The 19,718-nt window shown below is 40.7% G+C and overlaps 3 protein-coding genes across 4 annotated transcripts in view; all 3 read right to left on the bottom strand.

Moving 5' to 3' along the window:
• Nucleotides 1-368: 368 nt before the first annotated feature.
• Nucleotides 369-4,915, bottom strand: gcshb (glycine cleavage system protein H (aminomethyl carrier), b). Its single transcript, XM_080490334.1, has 5 exons — nucleotides 4,658-4,915; nucleotides 3,600-3,679; nucleotides 1,362-1,425; nucleotides 1,151-1,282; nucleotides 369-989 (listed from the first exon to the last, which is right to left on the bottom strand). Exons 1-5 carry the CDS (start codon nucleotides 4,902-4,904, stop codon nucleotides 892-894), a joined length of 621 nt encoding a protein of 206 aa, XP_080346460.1. The 5' UTR covers nucleotides 4,905-4,915; the 3' UTR covers nucleotides 369-891.
• A 1,090-nt stretch (nucleotides 4,916-6,005) lies between these two features.
• Nucleotides 6,006-13,632, bottom strand: kars1 (lysyl-tRNA synthetase 1). Of its 2 annotated transcripts, XM_080492041.1 has the most exons (15): nucleotides 13,547-13,632; nucleotides 12,624-12,790; nucleotides 12,176-12,320; nucleotides 11,913-12,078; nucleotides 11,731-11,824; nucleotides 11,301-11,487; nucleotides 10,561-10,686; nucleotides 10,314-10,433; nucleotides 10,066-10,228; nucleotides 8,549-8,722; nucleotides 8,311-8,396; nucleotides 8,136-8,221; nucleotides 7,926-8,052; nucleotides 7,566-7,709; nucleotides 6,006-7,112 (listed from the first exon to the last, which is right to left on the bottom strand). In XM_080492041.1, the coding sequence occupies exons 2-15, from the start codon at nucleotides 12,761-12,763 to the stop codon at nucleotides 7,038-7,040; spliced, it is 1,833 nt and encodes a 610-aa protein (XP_080348167.1). In that variant the 5' UTR covers nucleotides 12,764-12,790; nucleotides 13,547-13,632; the 3' UTR covers nucleotides 6,006-7,037. The 2 variants fall into 2 exon arrangements, with proteins under 2 accessions (XP_080348167.1, XP_080348168.1); XM_080492042.1 differs by lacking the exon at nucleotides 12,624-12,790 and having other exon boundaries at nucleotides 13,547-13,628.
• An 868-nt stretch (nucleotides 13,633-14,500) lies between these two features.
• Nucleotides 14,501-19,718, bottom strand: part of nfat5b (nuclear factor of activated T cells 5b) — a 36,034-nt gene continuing 30,816 nt past the window's right edge. Inside the window, exon 13 of the mRNA XM_080492600.1 lies at nucleotides 14,501-19,112. Coding sequence (XP_080348726.1) covers nucleotides 18,874-19,112 — 239 coding nt within the window. The 3' untranslated portion in view covers nucleotides 14,501-18,873. The remainder of the gene's footprint in view (nucleotides 19,113-19,718) is intronic.

Below are 19,718 nucleotides of genomic sequence, written 5' to 3'. Positions count from 1 at the left end.
CTTCTCAGAGCGGTGTCAGGGTGGTCAAATGGGCAGTTTTGAATGGGACACGTCTCGGAGGCATTCAGGAGTCTGCCTGGTTGTTTCAGGAGGTATTGTGAAGTCATTTGATTCACTCGTCTTTCAATATACAAATAACTTCACGGGAATTGTGAGCGACAGTTTGAACCAGGAAAAGCCCTCAGTTTTTCATTTACAGCCAAACAGTGCAGTGCTCACTCGCTGGTTTTAAACTACAGTTGTATTAACGATTGATAAGCTTTGAACAATCTCAGTTGAGCTTCACCTGAGGCCAAAGGTCAAGGTGTGTGGAACTACAAAGGAGCGGTACGCCGGGTCAGCACATGTGCAGCAACACCATATGAACATGGCAATTTGAAACACATTGAATAAGTTGCATGGATTTTTTTTTTTTTTTAAGAAAAGTTGTATTATTGCTACAACTGGAGGAAATTGTGCCATTTTAACACCAACTATATACTTTGGTAAATTAACTGAAGTTGCCATAATGTGATTTTCTTCCCTTTAAAACATTTTCTTGCTAATCAAATCAATACTCAGGCATATGAACACATACAAGGGTCAAATTTTATTAAAGGAATGTGACACAGCACTTTCCAGTCTTACATCTGCGCACGAAAAAAATAAAATAAAAGGAGCAAAGCACCAGACACAAGACCCAAGAATACAGACCGATCTTGAGTGTAAGAGCCCTTTAGATTTGATAGTATCTAAACCTTCTAAACAGATTTGTTACTCAGTATTTCAGATTATCCTGATGGCACAATTCCAGTATAAAATAAATACCACAGATGAAGATGCGCATCACACAAGATGTTAGTAACCCTGCCAACTAATTACATCTCAAAGCAGCACAGTGTCTCCACGGAGTTATTCTTCCAGAGACTTTATAAATTTATCATACGCAGATTGATCCATGAGGCCATCAAGTTCTTCGGGCTTTTCAATGGTCATCTTGATTAGCCACCCTGAAAAGACAAGAGTTCAGGATTTGAAGGCCGGGTGTGAACAGATTTCATAAACAAGACGCGACTTTGTTCTGGTTATTCTCGTTCACTCAACCGTCACGGCATCAGAACCACTCGGAATGGCTTCAGGGAAAGAGCACCGGAGATCACAAGGCGTTTACCTTCTGCGTAGCACTCTTTGTTCACCAGTCCAGGATTCTCCGTCAGCGTCGTGTTGATTTCAGTCACTTCTCCCGTTAGTGGCGAGTACAGCTCGCTGGCAGCTTTTACACTTTCCAAGGCACCAAACTCCTCTGAAACACACGGGCCTTCTTCGTCAGCACGTACACAACTGAGGAGTCTGTGAGTGTGGCTCGTCTCTCAGTGGCTCACCCATTTGTTCAAGTCTTTGGCCAACTTCAGGGAGTCCACAGTACACCACATCACCCAACGCTTCCTGCGATGACAAAGGAGGCTGATCAATTCAGACGGGATCACAATCAAAGTGCATGGAAAGACTCACGTATTACTTTACCATTAAAATCTTGTACATTCATTAAACTGGGGTAAATATTAGACATTTGCAGTAAATAAATTGGGTCCCATGTTGAAATGTAGCACAGTGTTTTGCTTTGTACAGGAAACTCGCACCTCAAATAAACAAAGGACAGAACAGCTTGTGAGCAATAGGTTTTATTATGAAAATTGATACTACTGCCTAAATTGGGACAAGAAGCTGTACAGACCAACTCAAGTGCAGGAATAGATCTGTAATTTCAAAACAGAAGAGTAACTCAAATATGACCACTACGTTAAGTTCTGCACCTGCTTACATATACTAGGATTGTTTCACATTATATATATATATTTTTTTAAAAGGACAACCGATTTTCCTTCGGGACATTAAAAAGCTTTTTTAACAGCACCAGTTCCAGGAAACACATTTGATTTAAATGTATTTGTCATCGATTTGAAAATCCTGGTAGCGAATGGTGCATTTTAGTCAGATGTATCGAGACTTCTTAAAAAAAATAAAAATAAAATACAGGAGAGTCCCCAAGTAAGTGTCACAATAAAACCTCAACCTTCTTTAGGATTCAAAGACTTCCTGTATAGAAGCTAATGCTCACCACTAACAAAGTTTAAAAAGTAAACAGTTGACAGGCCCTTTTATTCAGCATGTAGAAGTAGATTAAACTGTAACTTAATCCGACATATGTTCACTGAAACACAATAAAAACGGTCCATTGATTCATGTGTGACTAAATGCATAACAGAACCGCAGTGTGTCACAGTCACTGCTCCTCAAACAAGTTCAACTGTTCCATTACCTGCTGGGAAACTTCATTAACTACTGAATTTAACAAAAGACAAAGAAATTGTTTTCACAACCTCAAATTATTTTTGAGTGTAAAAATTTATCTCGACTGTCCAAAACGCCGCCTGCTGTATACGTGTTAAAAGACACTGTTAAAACCAAGTTGGGAATAAATGCAGAAAGGTTAGTTTCACTTTATAGAAGTGCTTCAGGCTGGAAACATCTGCAACAGGTGTAAAACCACTGCTTCAACACTGAAATCAGCTTTTCGTAGGATGGTCCTGTTTAATGAAATAAAATGTACTTTTTTTTTTTAACTCAGACATTCAAATTGGAAAAAGAAAATTCGTACTAATCCATTTGCCGTCTAACATCGACCTTTTGTTTGTAGTTTTTTTTTAATTTTATGTAGAGTTCAGTCTTCCACAACAAAGTAGTTGCACAAGCTCTCAGGTTTGCTAAACCTTCACATCAAGTACAGCACAAAATGATAACGTCCACACTTTGCTCGCAAATTATCAGAAGCACATGGCTTTGTGTCGTGGCGATACGGGGTCAATAGATAATGTCAACGGAAGCATGAGGAATGAACTAATCGAGAAAAGAAGACAGTGTCAGCTGTGGTTCAGGTGGTCGAGCAGGTTTATCTTCCAATCACAGGTTTGATGACTTCACCTCAAACCTGCCCCGTCCTTGGGCAAGACACCGAACCCTCAAATTGAACCCACTTTTTGCGGCAGCAGCTGCTGCTGCTTCATGTCAAAAGACACTATCGGCTTAGAGACAAACATGTAAAAAGGACATTTTTTCTATATCAGCTCCTGAGGAAACAGTAAATCCTTTGAGAGCGCAGCGGGTGACAAACAGTGCGCTTTCTCTGTCATTTCATTAAACTTTCTTAAATCAATTAATCGCACACCTTTGGTGAATTAATCACGATTAATTGCACCTCTCTTTATAATTTGAATTCTGTCATTTTTAGTGAGTGCACAGGAACATAATTTATCATATTTCAATCAATGTATATTCCACACGATTCTATGGCGGTAACAATACATTTAACAAGACAAGAGTCTTTACTGAAAGCTTTGACCTTCTACAGTCGACGAAACAATGGCACAACTCTGCTGATCTCATTAATCTATAGCCTCAAACAATAGTTGTATAACAATAAATATTCCCGATACCGTGAGGCTGCTGAGGGCAAAGTGCAGCACTCAGGCTCGTATCACATACATGAGGGTATCAGTGAACGGCTGACCCAAGTGTGCCATAAATCAGTGATTAGCAGAGAGTCAAACTCAGCAACCTACCTGAGCAAAACTGCTGATGCCAACAGTCCCGACTCCACCGTCCACTCGCACCCACTCATGTTTATCTGTGAACTTTAGGGCTGCACAAAGAACAAAAAAAAGGAAGGAATTAGTCTGGGAAGAGTCAAAACAACGGCTTTTTCTTGAGCTTGTCAACACACTCCTGACAATAAGTGCAACTGTTGCAAAAGAGGGAGGCCTTATCAACCCCCCCAGGGAACAAGGAACTGTGCCAAACATTGTTTTTACTCATGCTGTACAAGGTCTTGCATATTTGAACTCTTTAAAGAGCTGGAGGGTTTGGATCATAACTACAACCTTAATCCGTTTGACAGAAAGCAAACACAACCGAGATCACAATTGAGTCGAACATGCCATGACACACATCTCGTTATAATTACCCCCCCCCCCCCCAAGGGAGGAACTGTAATGCCTCAAAAACTTCCAGGGTTGGCATCAGACCATGCAGAAAAATACAGGTTTGAACCAGATTGTGGGACAGTGCAGATGCAGATGAATAACCACTGCAGTGTCAGTCCTGGAAGGCCGAGAGTAGAAACCATTCCATTATCCTTCAGGCGTGGATTTTAAACACTACATGTACACTGGCACGAGTAATAAATTGCATCAGAGTTGGCTCACACGCACACAATATATAGTACTCAGCCCACCACAATTAATTACACGTGGCCATGATCATGGGTGACTTTGGTTCTAATAAGGTCCTTCTCGGTGCACGAGACGCATTTTTGTTTCAGGTCAACTTCCCAAATGTAGAGCTCGTGCTTGGACCCTCACACACACACACACACACACACAAAAAAAAAAAAAAACCAGAAATCTCTGCAGCACTCTCCCTTCAGTCTAACATGTGGCTGATAAAACTTTATGTCGACCAGCAAGTAGAAAAACTAACTTTCTTTTAGCTGCCCTCTCTGCTCCACTGTGGGAAAGTGACAAACTGCGTGGGTTTTTTTCTTCCTTTCCGCCCATTACAGTCAGAAGAATGCGGGACCGAGCCCACATGTAGCCTGCACCGTTCCGTTCCGTTCCGTTACCTGTGGACAGGACCGAGGCGGTGCTCAGTGTCCGCGGAGAGCCGCTCCTCCACAGAAGCCGGGTGGCGGAGGACTGCGCTGCGGACGACAGCTGAGGCAGCCTGGGGGAAAAGTTTGCGGAGAGACACCGCAGCGTTGCTCGCATCGCCATCTTCACTCCGTGTGTACCGACCGGTTTAATCGGGTGCTCATACACTTGACCGCGGGAGCGCGCACCATCCCACTGGTTGCGTGCTCCCGTCAGCATGTGCGCGTGTTTGTGGGAGGAGTGTAGGGAGAGGACAGTAATGTAGCGAAAAGCTTAAAATACAGACAATGTTACGATTCGAGTCTGTTTTTACACGTGACTTTTCATAAACTTCTGCAGTGAGAGGATTTAATATTCCATTTTATATGGACCTAAGAGTCTGCAAGATTGATTGATTGATTGGTTGATTGATTCATATATTCCGTAACTTCAAGACTTCTTTGCCCTTAGCACAGGCTCACGAGGAGGGTGTGAAGAAGTTTTTATTTGCCGCTTTTGTTTGTTTAGTTTTTTTTTCCGCAAATTGGCATTTGTGAGTTTTTCCCACATTTCAGTTTTTGTCCCTGGCAGCATTTACATATACTAAAGCCAGGGGTGTCAGACATATGGCCCGCGGACCAAAAGCGGCCTCACAAGCGTCACTTTCTGGTGTCACCTCACGTACTACTTTTTATAAAACCCTCACATTTTCTCCTACCTGGAAAAATGTAGTGGTATCTTATGGTGTTGAGAAGTTTTCCTCATATAGTTACATCTTTGTTTATGTGTCAATCAAAGACACAAAGTTTTCAGCCACAAAATATTTCCAGTGCTGCCAAAGAGCCCAAATGATTGACACCACTTAGAGCCAATGACAATTGGGGTTCGCCAATAAAATTACAGGGGTGTCTCTCCCCTATACCAGCGACCCCATGCCAGTAATAGGTTGACAAACTGATCACAGTTTGGTCTTAAGAAACTGTATGTAAAGTTATGACTAATTCATGTTTCTTGCCATTTCTGATTGATCAACTTTTATTTATACAGGTAGTCCTATTCAGACATGCAGTCTCATTTACTAGTCTTGAACTGTAATGTATGCTGTAAAACTTAATGCAGCTATGCATAAGGGGTGTATGTAAGTAGGCATTAAAATAAACTGATTTCAAGACGGTATGAGATAGTTTGAGGCGTCAAAGGTTATTGTCAATTTTAGGATCATCCTGAAATATGACCTGAATGGTGAATATCCTTAACTTTTTGTGAGTATTGTATGTAAAGGAAGAGAGTTGTTGGTAAAGATACTTTCAGGGATTGGATGTCATCTGACCACAATATTGTTTTGAGAAAAGCTTTATTTTGTTCTTAGATTAGATACAGCTTTTATCGTTTTGTAAAGGTTCAACAAAATTAAAAACTCCAGCCGGATTACAGCATAGCTTAATGTCCTCACCCATTTTCAGTTCGTTTTCCTTTAATAATAATAAAAAGTCCTCACTCATGGAGGAAACAAAAACACATGAAAGCTTAAAATAAATAAATAACCTCACTGGAAATGCATTATTTGCATAATAGTCAAATATTAAATGGAGGAATTGTAAAATCCAGTTTGCATTTTAGTTGTAATGTAGTCCGGCAATTTGATACATAATTCATAAACCTTAAATATTGCAGGTTTGTTGGGTCTAAATTAAGCTGCTGCAAGAGTCTGATACTAGTCACAGATGTCACGATACTAAAAAGCCCAAGACAATTTATTACTCTGAAAAGGAGAGAAGTAAGAGTCTAACACCATCATGAGACAGGTGCAGATTCATTTGCACTTTATTCTGACAGACAATCTTTAAAGTTCTTGGCAGAGAAATCTTGAATTTGCAGAGCAATCATTGAAAACAGGACAGATGAGCACACGTAGAGAAGAAACTAATGGACATACTGCAAATATTAAGAGGGTTCAGATTCATTTTGATGTATTTCTACGCAGCATATTTGGTAATCAAGCACCCTCTTTAGTAACTCAAAGTATATTCAGAAGTATTAAAACTGATTCTGCATCCAACAGCACACCAGATGGCTTCCTGATCAAACGCCACGTTTACCGACTGACTTACAAAGGAGGTTAAAATGTGTTTTTCAGTGAAAAGAGGATGCAGTAAACGGGTAAGAAATATACAAAGAAAATTGTTCATCAAAACAAGATGATTTCCTTTGCATTAACTTTCAAATTCTTAACACTCTGGAAAAAAATAAACAAAAGTACCCAAAACAAAGAAAACCCACTGAATCCACGGACAATTGTAGTGAGGGAAACACTCCAACACGATGCTTAGCCCCGTCATGGCGGAACAGCAGGAGAGTTTGCGGGTCACGTCATTAGACGGAGGTCCCCTCGTTGGGTGCTGATGTCTTATTGTCATCAGGCTTCATGGCTGGGAACAGCAGCACCTCCTGTGGAAGCACAAAAGGGTTACATTATTATTAGTTGTTTTTATTTAACTCCAACATGAACATAACCAACTGAAATATTAGTGAAACATGCAGGTTGATCTGCTCATCATTCATAGGTTCAAATCTGTTCTACCAATGTTGTCAACCTTTGGGTGTGGATTTTGCAGGGGTGTATGGGGCCCTATATTAGAAATCTGTGTGGTGGTCTGTTCAATTGTTTTAACTTGGAAAAAAATGGCAGGACAAAGATTTTCGCCTCGTCGTTTCATTCGAGCAGACTGCTGTGCTGCAGGCATCATGGTTAGTCTGACATCCTGCTGTCTGGATCAGGCTGATATTCTGTTCTCGACTAAATTTCATATCTGATGGTATAAGGTATCTGACCTGTATTTGCTTGGTTGTTATATATGTGCAAATAAATAAAAGTTAAAAACAAGACTCTAATATCTTTACTTTGATGTTGTTGGAGTCGGTCAGGAACATGGCGACGCGATCGAGACCCATTCCCCAGCCGGCGGTTGGCGGTAGACCGTATTCCAGAGCTGTGCAGAAGGTCTCGTCAATGAACATGGCTTCATCATCACCCTCAGCTTTGGCCTGGGGGAGGAAAAAAAACAAAACAAAAACAAATCCACCTCCATGATTAAAATACATTTGTCATGTGATGTGTGTGTGTGTGTGTGTGTGTGTGTGTGTATGTGTGTATCTATATATATATATATATATAGATAGTGACAATTGGACAATGCCTGAGCTTTTGGATAATCTTCCTCTGTAGAAAGAGAAAGAATAACTTAAGAGGTTCATACACACCTTGGATTGCTGCTCAAAAAGCTCTCTCTGTCTGACGGGATCATTCAACTCCGTGTATGCATTGCAGATTTCCTTCTTCATCACAAAGAGCTCAAAGCGCTCCGTGAGACCTTTCTGTGATCTGTGCCTGCAGCAACAGGGGAGGCATCAGGACCCAACCGAGCTTCAACTCTCACCATGAACGTGAGGGCAGAACAAAGCGTTTCTCACCATTTCGCGAGAGGACTCATGATCTGAGGATGGTCACAGATGAATGTCGGGTTGATGCACTTGACCTCGAGGAAATCGCCAACCAACTGTAATCAAAAATAAACCTAAAAAATTTGTATGCAAAAGGAAGAACGGCAATAAGAAGGCAGACAAGTGGTGATCAACAATGCAGCACCTTGTCCAGGAGGCGGGCGGTGGTCCTGGGTGGAGGACATTCAACTCCCTTCTGAGCGCACAGGTCATCAAAGAATTTACGCGTCTCTGCAGGAAAAAAGTGAAAGATGAAGCACAAAAGTTGAATACAGAGATCGCACGCAATCTGAAACGCATTCTCAACTATAAAAAATATTTAGAGAAAGGCACGGGGCTGTCCTCTCGGTTGAAGCAATTCTTTATAGTTCCACATTTCTTACCATCACTGTCGTAGCTGTCAGTTGGAGGGAATTTGACCCCCATGATTTTCTCCAAATCATGCGTCATGCTCACTCTCCTGAAAGGTGGGGTGAAGTCAATCTCATAGGCCTGTCCCTCCGGACCGTCAGGGTGATAAGTCACCTTGTATCCTCCAGTGATGTGCTTCACCATCCCTAAAGCAAACAGGATCATGTGAGCAGCTTCTAAATAGATTTGATTCCAGCACATTTTCACTATATCAAAAGCAACAAAAGTGAGATGAGACTGGTTATTCTATACTATTCATTAACAGACACAAATTCATTACTTTCAACAACCCTGAAGTTGACCAAGTAGCTCATGACTGACACCTGTAGGTTTTTAGATGAAGTTCTTTTTACATAATCAAAGATGTGTAACCTTAACAATTCATTAAATCCCTTTCCACCTAATAGTTCTTCTACCCTACAAAATTAAGACCCTAGCCCTGTATGCTGTATGCATGTAATTCAAGAACCACTGATTCCAACATTCTTGAAGTGTTAAGCTCCTTCGATGATGAACTTTTGTTTTTTAATGCCATTTGACCAACACTCATTAAACGTACAAGTGGACTTAAGTTCACACAGTTAATTGTTTTTGTTTTCAGGCTGCACAGGGGTGTAGTGGTTAGCACTCACGTCTTATGTTTGAATGAAAGGTTGAGCTGGAGTTTGAATGTTCTCCCTATACTTATGTGTTGATTTTCTTTCCTGGATAGTTTGGATTCTTCCCATCCAGAAACATGCAATTGAGACTAACTGGACACTCAAAATTTCCCATTGACCATCTCTTGGCATTTGCCCTGTGATGGACGGATCGGCTTAACATCATCATACTTGGGATCTGGTTTCGTTCCCTGTGAGACAAAGGTTGATAAAGCGAAATAGAAAATGGTTGGATGGATAGATACCAGGTAACTTGGTAAGTTGTACTTAGAACTGCAGGATGAGAAAAAGATTTTATCCCACGCTTAAAAAAAACCTGGTCTAACTACTTATTAATATGTAGTCCAATAAAACAACATTGAGTCACTAAAGACAGAATTAAAAGCAGCCAATTGTAGACCCCTGGGCTATTGGAGCATACTCTATAAAGCTTTATTTTATTCAGAGTGCCAGGGAGCTGGAGGTGATCCCAGCTAACAAAGAGTAATGGCAGGGTAACCCCTGGACAGGTCAACAGGCCGAATCAGGGCAAACACTGAAAGACTGACAAACACAATTTAGAGTCACAAAGGACCTCCAATGCTTTTGGAGTGTGGGAGGAAACTGGAGTGCTTGGGAGAAAACCCACACATGCAAATGGGGAACTTGGAAACTCCACACAGACACGCAAACCCAGATTCACTTCATTATTACGAGATGAGGGCGGTGAACCACTTCACTGCGTGGGCTCCTCTGGAAACTTGAAATGTGTTATTTATCCGATGGACAGTTGAGTCTCACACAGATCAGTTAGAAAATGATTTCTAAAGCGCGGCTCAGATTTCATTTACCTGAGAGTAACTTTTCAGTGATTTCCATCAAGTCGTGGTAATCGGCGTATGCCATGTAGAATTCACAGGTGGTGAACTCTGGGTTGTGAGTGAGATCGATGCCTTCATTCCTGAATTGACGGCCAATCTCGTACACTCTGTCCATTCCACCAACCACCAGCATCTGAGGGAATGACACACAGGCATTGTTAGCACAAGAAAAGTAAAACCTTTTTACTTTTGTTTTTAATTCCCTCCAAAGATATTACCTTGTGGTAGAGCTCAGGGGCAATCCTCATGTACAGGTTCATATCCAGATCATTGTGGTAAGTCACAAATGGGCGGGCCACTGCTCCACCAGGAATAATATTCATCATTGGTGTCTCAATCTAAAGCGAGTACAAACATGACTCAGCCAAGCAAATTGACACTAAATGTAAGTCACTCACATGTACAAAAAACTATGTGATGTGGTTCGCTCTACTGTTGCAATACATTCTGGACATCTCATCTTACCTCCAAAAAGCCAAGCTGGTCCAGGAAGCTCCGCAGGTACGTGATGATTTTGGAGCGAGTGATGAACTTCTGCCTCACGTAGTCATTGAGAATCAGATCCAAGTAACGTTGACGGAATCTTGTTTCCTTTGAGAAAACAGAGTCACAGCAGTGATAATCAAGACCGCAGTAGCAGTTTCTGCTGCTATAACAGTGTCAATTTTACTCAACATCCCACATGCAACTGTGCCCAACTTCAAAGTCAATATCCTGAATGTATTTCCAGTACTTTCAACACTTACAACTAATTTAGTCACCAATTATTTAAGCATGTCTTTGGGCTTTGAGAGAAAAGTGTACAACTGAGAAGAACCCAAAGTTAACATTAAGCAAAGGAGGCTGGAGCTGTATTTTTTTCCAATGAGGTGAAAGTGCTCGCCACCGTAACACTTTGTCACCTCAAGTAGGAAGACAATGAAATAAATTTTAAGAAAAAGTTTCTGTGAATAATAATTTTGACATCTGCTCGGTTCTCCGTCGAGTGAGCGGAAGATGTTTTATGCCTTTTTTTGACAGTCCAATCAAAAAAAAACTTCTGCAACAGTTGAACTTCTCCCTTCAAACTCAATGTTATATTTAGTTTCATTTTAACAAACTGTGTCAAGAAAAAAACGTTTCATTGCTTCTCCTAGAAAGGAGTAGCCATGTACTGTGTGAGAATAAGGAAATTCCATGAAGGCATCTCTGAGGTTGTCCAGTACCTTGTCTTTGAGGCCAAAGTGGAGGTGGGGCAACATGTGCAAACATGGCGACAGTAGAGTCATCTCGATAGGAATAATGCTCAGCTCCCCCTTCTTTGTCTTCCCCGGGTGACCGCGGACCCCGATGATGTCACCACGGCGCAGTTTGTCGTTTATGGCCACAAAGTCTTCCTCAGACTTATAACTCCTGTCAAGATTCACCAGAAATTAAAACACGCGCTACAATCTTAAGAAAGAGATTGAAAGAAGAAAACAAAACAAAAAAACAACTAAGTAACATTTGACACAAGGCTGCCCACTGACTATTATTTTCATAATAAATTTATGTCATTTGGGGTTTTAAAATATCAGCATTTTATACTCACTAGTTAACCAGTGGTGAACGTGACTAACAATATAAAAAGCTACTGAAGCGTTAACGAGCGAGTACCTTGAGTTTGCCATAACTTGCAGCTTGACTCCTTCCCCTCGCAGGTCATAGAAAATCAGCTTGGCTCCAGAAGCCCTCTTAGCGTGGACACGACCTGCCAGACACATACCAAGCTTATCAGGGAACATGCTGCAAGGTAACAGCACTTGTTTTATTTAAAGCTCATTCATTAATACCGGTACCTGACACGTTGAGCACCACATCTGTCAGCTGGTCTCCTGGCTGTAGATGATTGTATTTCTCAATGAAGTCTGTAAGCGACAGGTCCACATTGTACTTGTGTGGGTACGGATCCTCGGCTGTGCCCTTCAGCTCCTGGATGGCCTGGGAGCGAATCTTGTAGTATTGCTGTGTTGCAAACAACAGATTTAATATTGGATTCATTTATAACAAAAAATTTGGAAACAACAAGCAGAACAGTGCAATAGCCAAACAAAAGCCTCACATTTGGATCAAGTGTCTCTTCATCCACCTCACAGGCATTTTGTGCTGCCTGGTCATTGGACTCCTTCTTCTGTTCCACTTGGTCTTTGACCTTGGCTTCTTTCTCGGCTGCCTTTTTCTCCGCTTTCATCCGCCTCTTCAGCTCACTGATAAAACAGGAAGGAGGAAATAAAAATGACTCGGATTAGATAAAAACATTTTAATTGTCTCTGATGCAATTGCAATGCAACAGCTTTGTAGATGAATGTGAACAGAGATATGAACTTTCAGGAAACTACATTGCAGAGATCAATGTATTGTGGTTTATTAAAACAACAAAAGAAAAAAGACGAGAGGAAGCAACAAATGCAGGAATCCATGCAGAAAAGAGGGTGGGGGTGGGGGGGCTACATCTGCTCCGATGACAAAAGGTTGGTTGATTTTCTCACTTTAATGGAAAAGCCACCAACCTTTTGTCACCTTTCCACCGGTTCCCGTAAATTTGAGCTGCGCCTGCAGCTGTACATGGGGGTGCATATTTTAACCACTGTCCCCTGACCCGATTGGCTTGGCACAGCTGCTGCCTGGCTGCCCTTATCAGACACAGCATGCTGACTATCTCGGTCAGCAGACAGTCCTGAGAACATAAGACATATATGCAAAGACAGAGTACAGAATAAAGATGAAAAGCTGACTCTGTCTGCCAGGAAAATGACAACACTGTCATCATAACGCAAGTCTTACATGTCAAGAGCCCTAAGGGAGCTGAAATTTTATTTTTCCATGCAAATCAACAGAGTTTATGGTCAGATGTTGAGTTCATTAATTTTCCCTCAAGGTGCTCAACAGTTACGGGAGTGTCACTGCAGGCATGTAAGGTTAAGTGAAAGCGAAAGAATCATATCTGAGAAACTGTTACTGTGCATATAAAAAAAATATATATATATATATACATAATACACCGAAAATTTTGTATGAAAAGGTGCCCTGCTTGAAATAATGCGTATCTTCATGCAGTATTCACCGCGACTACAATCTGACATAAGAAAAGGATCCGTAAGATTGCACGATCAACGTGTGGAGGACATTTGGATAAATGTCTTCTGGTACTTGTAGTTTAATGGACTAGCAGAAATAAAGTATAGCTATCGGTTTAAAACAGTGTTCAAGACTACAACTACCAGCACCCAAAAACGAAATGCATGCTGGGATGTGTAGGCTTGTACGGCGCCTCCATATGGGACCTTCGTTTCGCTTCTATCCTCTGACTGAAGGACTGGAATTACGAAAGGGAAACAGTCTTAACCGCATAGAGACGCACTGCTTTGAAAATTGAAGCTGAACGAGAGACCGAGGGGACTTGAATGGCGCCGAGAGTAAAGAAAGAGCTCACTTTTTGCTGAGTTTTTCGCCGTCAACCGCTGTCACGTCGGCCATGTTCTTGATGCTGCGCTCAAAAAGACCAAGGAACGCGCACGCACGTCGAAACACGAACGCGCAAGGCACCTCGAAAGTAACGTGACGCTGCGTTTTGGTCCGTCGGAAACCGCATACACTTTATAATAGTATTTCACTGTCTCTGGTTTAATAGATCTATTCTGCAGCAAACAAAATAACAACAACAGGAAAATACATGTTAAGATCTAATGAAGGTAAATTTTGATGAATTTTAACAAGTGAAAACTAACAATTCCAATTCAGATAAGTACTTTTGACGTCCGCTGCAAAATACCTACTAATCTCAGCTGATATTGAAATTAAGGTCTCGTGAAAAAAATAATCTGAATTTATTGCAATTATTATTTTGATTATTATCATTATAGGCCACATGGAGTAGTGGTTAGTGCTCCCACCTCAAAGTGAGAAGGATGCAGTTTTTAAATACCGGCTGGCCCTGTTTGGAATTTGCATGTTGGAGAAGTGTGGGTTTCCTCCAGGTACTCCAGTTTTCCTCCCACAGTCCAAAAGCATGCAGGTGAGGTTAATTAGTGACTCTAATTTGTCCCTTGGCGTAAATGTAAGCATGTGTGAGACAACACACCCTGAAACATTAATCCTTTAATACTCTTTTATTCAGTTCAGTGTGTTTGAATGCTGGAGACAATCCCAGCTGCCTGTGGGTGAAGGCAGGGCAGGCCCTGCAGGTCAATCACTCCAGAACAGGCAAAATAAAGAGATGTGTGATCACGTGAAAATTGAGCCATCTTGCATTCTGCAGATGAATGCGGGAACTTTATTACTTTTAGTGGACAGCTCAGAGACAAACGAACGAGGCTTGTAGGTTGTGCCACCGTAGCAATCTCAATGGACCAAACACATGAAATAAATACTCAAACACTTTAAAGTATACAAGTTTAATATGGAGAGCAGCAACTTTACAGGAATCAGATTGCAAGAGAAGAAAAATGTCTCAACAAAAGCCAAATGCATCAAACCCTTTCTATCAGAGGTGATTGTTTGACAGTTGTTCACTTGGTTACAAACAAAAAGACAAAATTCCTCCCAGAACAGTGATTCACATAAAATAGGAAGCTTTTAAAGAAATGCTCAGTGAGAAATTCAGACGTTTTGCAGGATTTGTAACCAATAAAATGCAGGACATAACAGATGTAGAGTGGACAGACTTTTGCTATTCTGTTTGACGAATCACACGACGCCCGTGTAACGCACAGGCTCTCAGAGAAATCAGCAAGATTAGAAATCATTGTGCTAGTAAACAGTAAGTCAGGGTAAATCTCCTCTTAAATTCACCAAACAATACAATTAATGACTTGTATTTTAAAAACAAAAAAACATGTTATACTGTTGTTGAGAGGTTTTGCATTTTGACTTCGGGAATTAAAATCAGGCGGCACTCAAAGCGTTGGAAAAGGCAACACAAAAAGAAAGAACATCCAGTCTGTTGTTTTTCCATTATGTGGAAAACCAAAGAGGTTATATAGAAAAATATATGTATATTCAAAAACTAATAGATCTATATTTAAGATATATTAGCTGCATAGCAGTTTCAGAGAAAATTTGTCTGCATCTACGTCAAATAACATAAATGCGATGGATACTTTAATACAAAGTTACAACGTTGTAGATGCATGACGGAAATTGCACATCACATGAATCCACCACAGCCACATCGGTCTGCTCACTGTTGTCGAACTAGTGAAGAACACTTTTGTAGTGTTATGGCTTTAAACATTCTAGATCACGAGGACTAGTCTTCGCTGGCAGGACCGGCGGGATGTTAAACCGGCAACCATGAATAAGCAGAAATCCTGCTGCTACGACAACATCTACTGAAGGCACATGTACAACTTCTGCAAGTATGTGAAGAAACTTTTCCTATGAAATGTAACTTTATGAATACATGTGACTCATAAAATAACTGGTGATACTCAAAGAAAACCGCATATTGTTCTATTGCGAGGAACAAAGAAATAATCTTTGGCAGCTTGAGAAAAATGAAAAAAAAAACTCCTGTTAATAATCTCTTTTCTGGAAAGTTAGTATAAAGTGTAAGAGTCACACACAAAACCTCTTATATCCAGCTATATTGTGAAAACACAAATGAGAAGAATGTAATTTCAAAAAAGTAATTACCTCCCCAGATTGTGACTCGAACAACATTGTGGCTCTAAGTGACACATTCACAATCACAATGTAAAACCACATTCAGTAATATTTTCCATTGTAAAAATACTGCAGATGAGCTGGTCCAGCAGTTTGCTGCCATTTTTCCCTGCTGTCTACCATTTGGTCAAATGGACTACAGAGCCACTGCTCTCAGACCACCTCTGAAAGTTGCAGGAGTTAGTGCAGACAGGAATGTGTGTGTTATTCATTCGTGTACAAAAGCACACGTCCAATTTGTAAAGCATCACCGCCAACACCACAAGGCGTTAAAGAATCAGATGGTCTCAGGGCCAAATCACATTGCTGTCATAAATTATAGTCAAAAATACAAGTATGATTACGGGAAGAAAATTTGGTAACAACCAACACAATAAATTAGATATGTTTTTTTCTGAAAAGAAGCTGGAAAGAAAAATAGACTTTCTACAAGGAAATGAAATCATAAATATGCAACACTGGAAATCTTAGTTCTTCTTTTCTGTTTCACAAGTTGAAGAAAGCCAATCTCAGACAGCTCTTCTCTCCAAAGTCAGGTTTCCTTCAGGAGTAGGGTCCCTTTAAAAACTACTCTGACTGCTCGTCACATTGATAAAGTTTGCACCATCTCCATCAAAAAACAAATAGCTCATTCCAACTTCCGACGATATAAAATGTAACGGTGTTGACATGTTAACAAACTATACATGGAAAAAAAAACAAACAAACAAAAAAAAAACCCAGACACAACAATGACGCATAAAACGGAGCTAATGCCATCATAATGAGAGACCAGCCCCTTGTTCGTACAGACACTGACAGTGAAACGACACATAATGGGGACACGCAGAAGCACACGGACACACAAAAAAACTGTTTGGCAGCAGGACACCGTTCAAAAAACTGAGCTGGATAATCAGGAGGCAAATACATCGACGCCTATGCTGATCTTGAAGTTACATTGCAGGCCAGTAGAAAAGAAAAGTTTCCGAGCCATAAAACTGGCCTGTCATCAGGATTTATGCAAAGCCAGAGTTGAGTCAAACTTTGGTCCTGAGGCAACTGGCCAACTGCAGACGAGGACAGAGTCTGTCAAACTTGCAACAAGTTTGTATTTACAGGAAAATGCGTGAAATGGGCTCTGATCCTGCTTCTGAATACCATAGACATGATGCAAGGAACTTTGTCCTCACCATTCACCAAATCCATCACATTTATAAAACCGGTGAAAAGGCTCTTCTCATGCTGGTTTAAGAATACTATTCCAGTTTCTGCGTGCCGGACGCAGAAAAAAACGACAACAAAATGACACTTAAACACACAATATTCTGAACCCTCACAACACAAATGATAATAATATACTATGTTACACTCTACTCGTTCTATTCCTGAAGACTGAACTTCTATTACATCGTTATAATGACATTCTCCTGAACCACATTCTTCCTCATCGGTCCAGTCTTGTAGGAAATATGTTTTTGAAAAGCGCAACGCTGATTATGACACTGCTGACAACCGCTTACGCCAAAATCTGGACCAGAAAACTCAAATTTGAACACAGTGGATCTAATAGAAATATATTGAATGATGATGACATAAAAGTGGATATTTACATGATCTGCGTTAATGTGAAAATATTATTTTTGCAACTGTAAATAGAGGAATAGGCAGAGCAGAAACCAAAAGCACCAGCTCTGGTGGGACTTCATGAAAAAAAACCAAAAAAAAAACCAACAGTGGCTGCAGATCATACCTGTAAGTCTCAGCCAGCATTTGTTGTATATCTTCCACTATTCTTTGTACAAAGATGAATTTTTGGGGGGCTTTCTTGCGTCTAAACCAGCAGGTTTCAAAGTGCAGAATGCGTGAAGGATTGCATCAATGTGTGGTAATTCCATTTAGAATAAATTCCGTTCTAACAATGTGTTTTTATTTAAAAAGAAATCAAACTTTAGCCTCCTGTGAAGCTCAGTGGTGTCCCTCAGGGTAGGTCTGTTTCCACACTTTGAAAACCCATGACTTAAACAAGTGTAGAAAAAAAACCTAACGAGTATTTTCTGCTTTTAATCAGATCACTAACAAAATCAAAGCCAGTTTTTTTTGGTTGATCAAGCACAAAGAGAACTTTTAAATGTTATTGGTTTCCATGAAACAACAAGGAAACTGAAACCCATGTACATAACAGACCACGCATCAGGTTCGCTTCGACGTATTTATCACCACAGACCTTCAACCACTAACTTCTCAGCCTTCTTGCGACTTCTCGAACTTCCTTTGAAAACAACTCCTGCATTGTACGGTGGAAATGACTATAAACCACATCTGACGCAGGTGCCTTCAAAGTCCTCCCAGTTCAACCAAACCTTCCAAAACCTCTCTAACATACTGTACCATACACTCCAGCCTCCATGCAACAAGATATACAAACAAAATGATTAAGGAGAACACTATTCCAGGAAAGCACTCAACACTTTGGAGAACACTTGAGAGAAACACCTCAACTGGAAGGCGGTGTTGCTAAAAATCTACACATAGATCAAAACTTCACAAAACGTCTCTCCACAAGGAAAGTTCAAGAAACACGAGTTTTACATTTCTCATTAGGATTTTCCTCACATCGTTCACGCTTAAAACAACAGGGAGTCAGTCTCGTTTGTAAAACGTGCTTAGTTTTTCTCAATTAACTAATGAAGCTAAGGAATGCCTACTTTCTCTGTGTGAATATGAATTTTGGTCAACTTTTCTTCATGGTCACCATCATTCATGCTGCTCATTCTGTCGCTATAATTTTGAAGATGGAGACAGGCTCATCATGGCCAGTAGCACTTAAATAAGTGTGACTCTCCTTCACATTAGTTTCAGTTAAATGCATGGCTTTAAAAGGGATCAAATTACTTTTTCATAGACCGTAAGAACATTAGATGGCCACTATAAACACATGCTGTAATGCTAATTTATGGACATGTCTCGTTTAATACGGAAAATATCGGGATCCTTTAGTCCACATTTCATTAGCATTACAAAACCAAAATCAGTTGGCCCAAGCTGCCGAACAGGACAAGGAAAAAAAACAAAAAAAACAAACAAACAAAACCAAAATCAGGTCTTGCGTGAAGGTCAGTATGAACGAGTTAAGTTGCTGCCGTTGTCCTGCAGGCTGACCAGCAGGTCGTCAATCTTCTCCATGTTCTGAGAGGCAGCCATGCTGCTCTGGACAGCCCCGGGCTGAGACAGCGACTGGTTGAGCAGCGACTGGATATGTGCGTCGCTCTCTCTTTGGTTCTGACCCGACTGGCTGATTGCGATGATCTGGTCCGACACACTGTTTCCAGGCGTGTTCATCATCGGGCCACATTCTGCCAAGACGGAAGAGGGAGAAGGACGTTCAATTGTAAAAAGTATCACTATTGGCGTATTTTACATGAGCTTTGTCTTTCGGTGAAATGGTGTCATATGATTCTACACTCGAGGGAGTTTCTCAGTTCTACAGATACAGCACATCTGTCATTTTCACATGCTAATAAAATATCTTATTATTGCTTTTTTCTTTGTCATTTTGTGAAGTTCGTAGCCATAGTTGATTGTTTTGTGTCTGATAGGCCAATTCGCTGTGGGCTCTATGAAGGTGATGACACGGATATCATAACTGCCAAAGCAGCCGTTCCTCTGCACCAACAGCTTCCGCTTGAACTGGTGGGGGGGTGAAACACACAGACAACACAACTGGCTACTGAAAACGTCAATCAACACTGAAATACGCCCCCTTTACTACACCAAATGAAATATTACTCAGACATAATTTGTCAGTGTCCTCAAACAAAATTTTAAACACCTAAACAAAACAAAAAAAAAAGTACCGTAATCAAGTGGTTGATTCATCTCTATTCACTCATTGTCAGTAACATGAGATTGTCTTAGCGTTCCGAGTGAGCTGATTTTAGCCACTTGGGGGCAGGAGAAAC

Source organism: Lipophrys pholis, assembly GCF_963383615.2.
Source record: "Lipophrys pholis genome assembly, chromosome: 2".
Classification (NCBI taxonomy): domain Eukaryota; kingdom Metazoa; phylum Chordata; class Actinopteri; order Blenniiformes; family Blenniidae; genus Lipophrys; species Lipophrys pholis.
Note: the sequence above shows the minus strand (reverse complement) of the source record. Positions and strands in the feature narration are given on the sequence as shown.

Bases quoted from the DNA above. Each gene is read 5' to 3' on its own strand.
- gcshb (XM_080490334.1), bottom strand. From the start codon at position 4,904: ATGCTGACGGGAGCACGCAACCAGTGGGATGGTGCGCGCTCCCGCGGT. The intron at 3,680-4,657 runs GTAACGGAACGG...TTCTTTGTGCAG, and splicing joins CGCCTCGGTCCTGTCCACAG to CCCTAAAGTTCACAGATAAA. The intron at 990-1,150 runs GTAAACGCCTTG...TTGTCTTTTCAG, and splicing joins CAAAGAGTGCTACGCAGAAG to GGTGGCTAATCAAGATGACC.
- kars1 (XM_080492041.1), bottom strand. From the start codon at position 12,763: ATGCTGTGTCTGATAAGGGCAGCCAGGCAGCAGCTGTGCCAAGCCAAT. The intron at 12,321-12,623 runs GTTGGTGGCTTT...CTGTTTTATCAG, and splicing joins CGGTGGAAAGGTGACAAAAG to TGAGCTGAAGAGGCGGATGA. The intron at 11,825-11,912 runs GTACCGGTATTA...TGTGTCTGGCAG, and splicing joins TGTGGTGCTCAACGTGTCAG to GTCGTGTCCACGCTAAGAGG.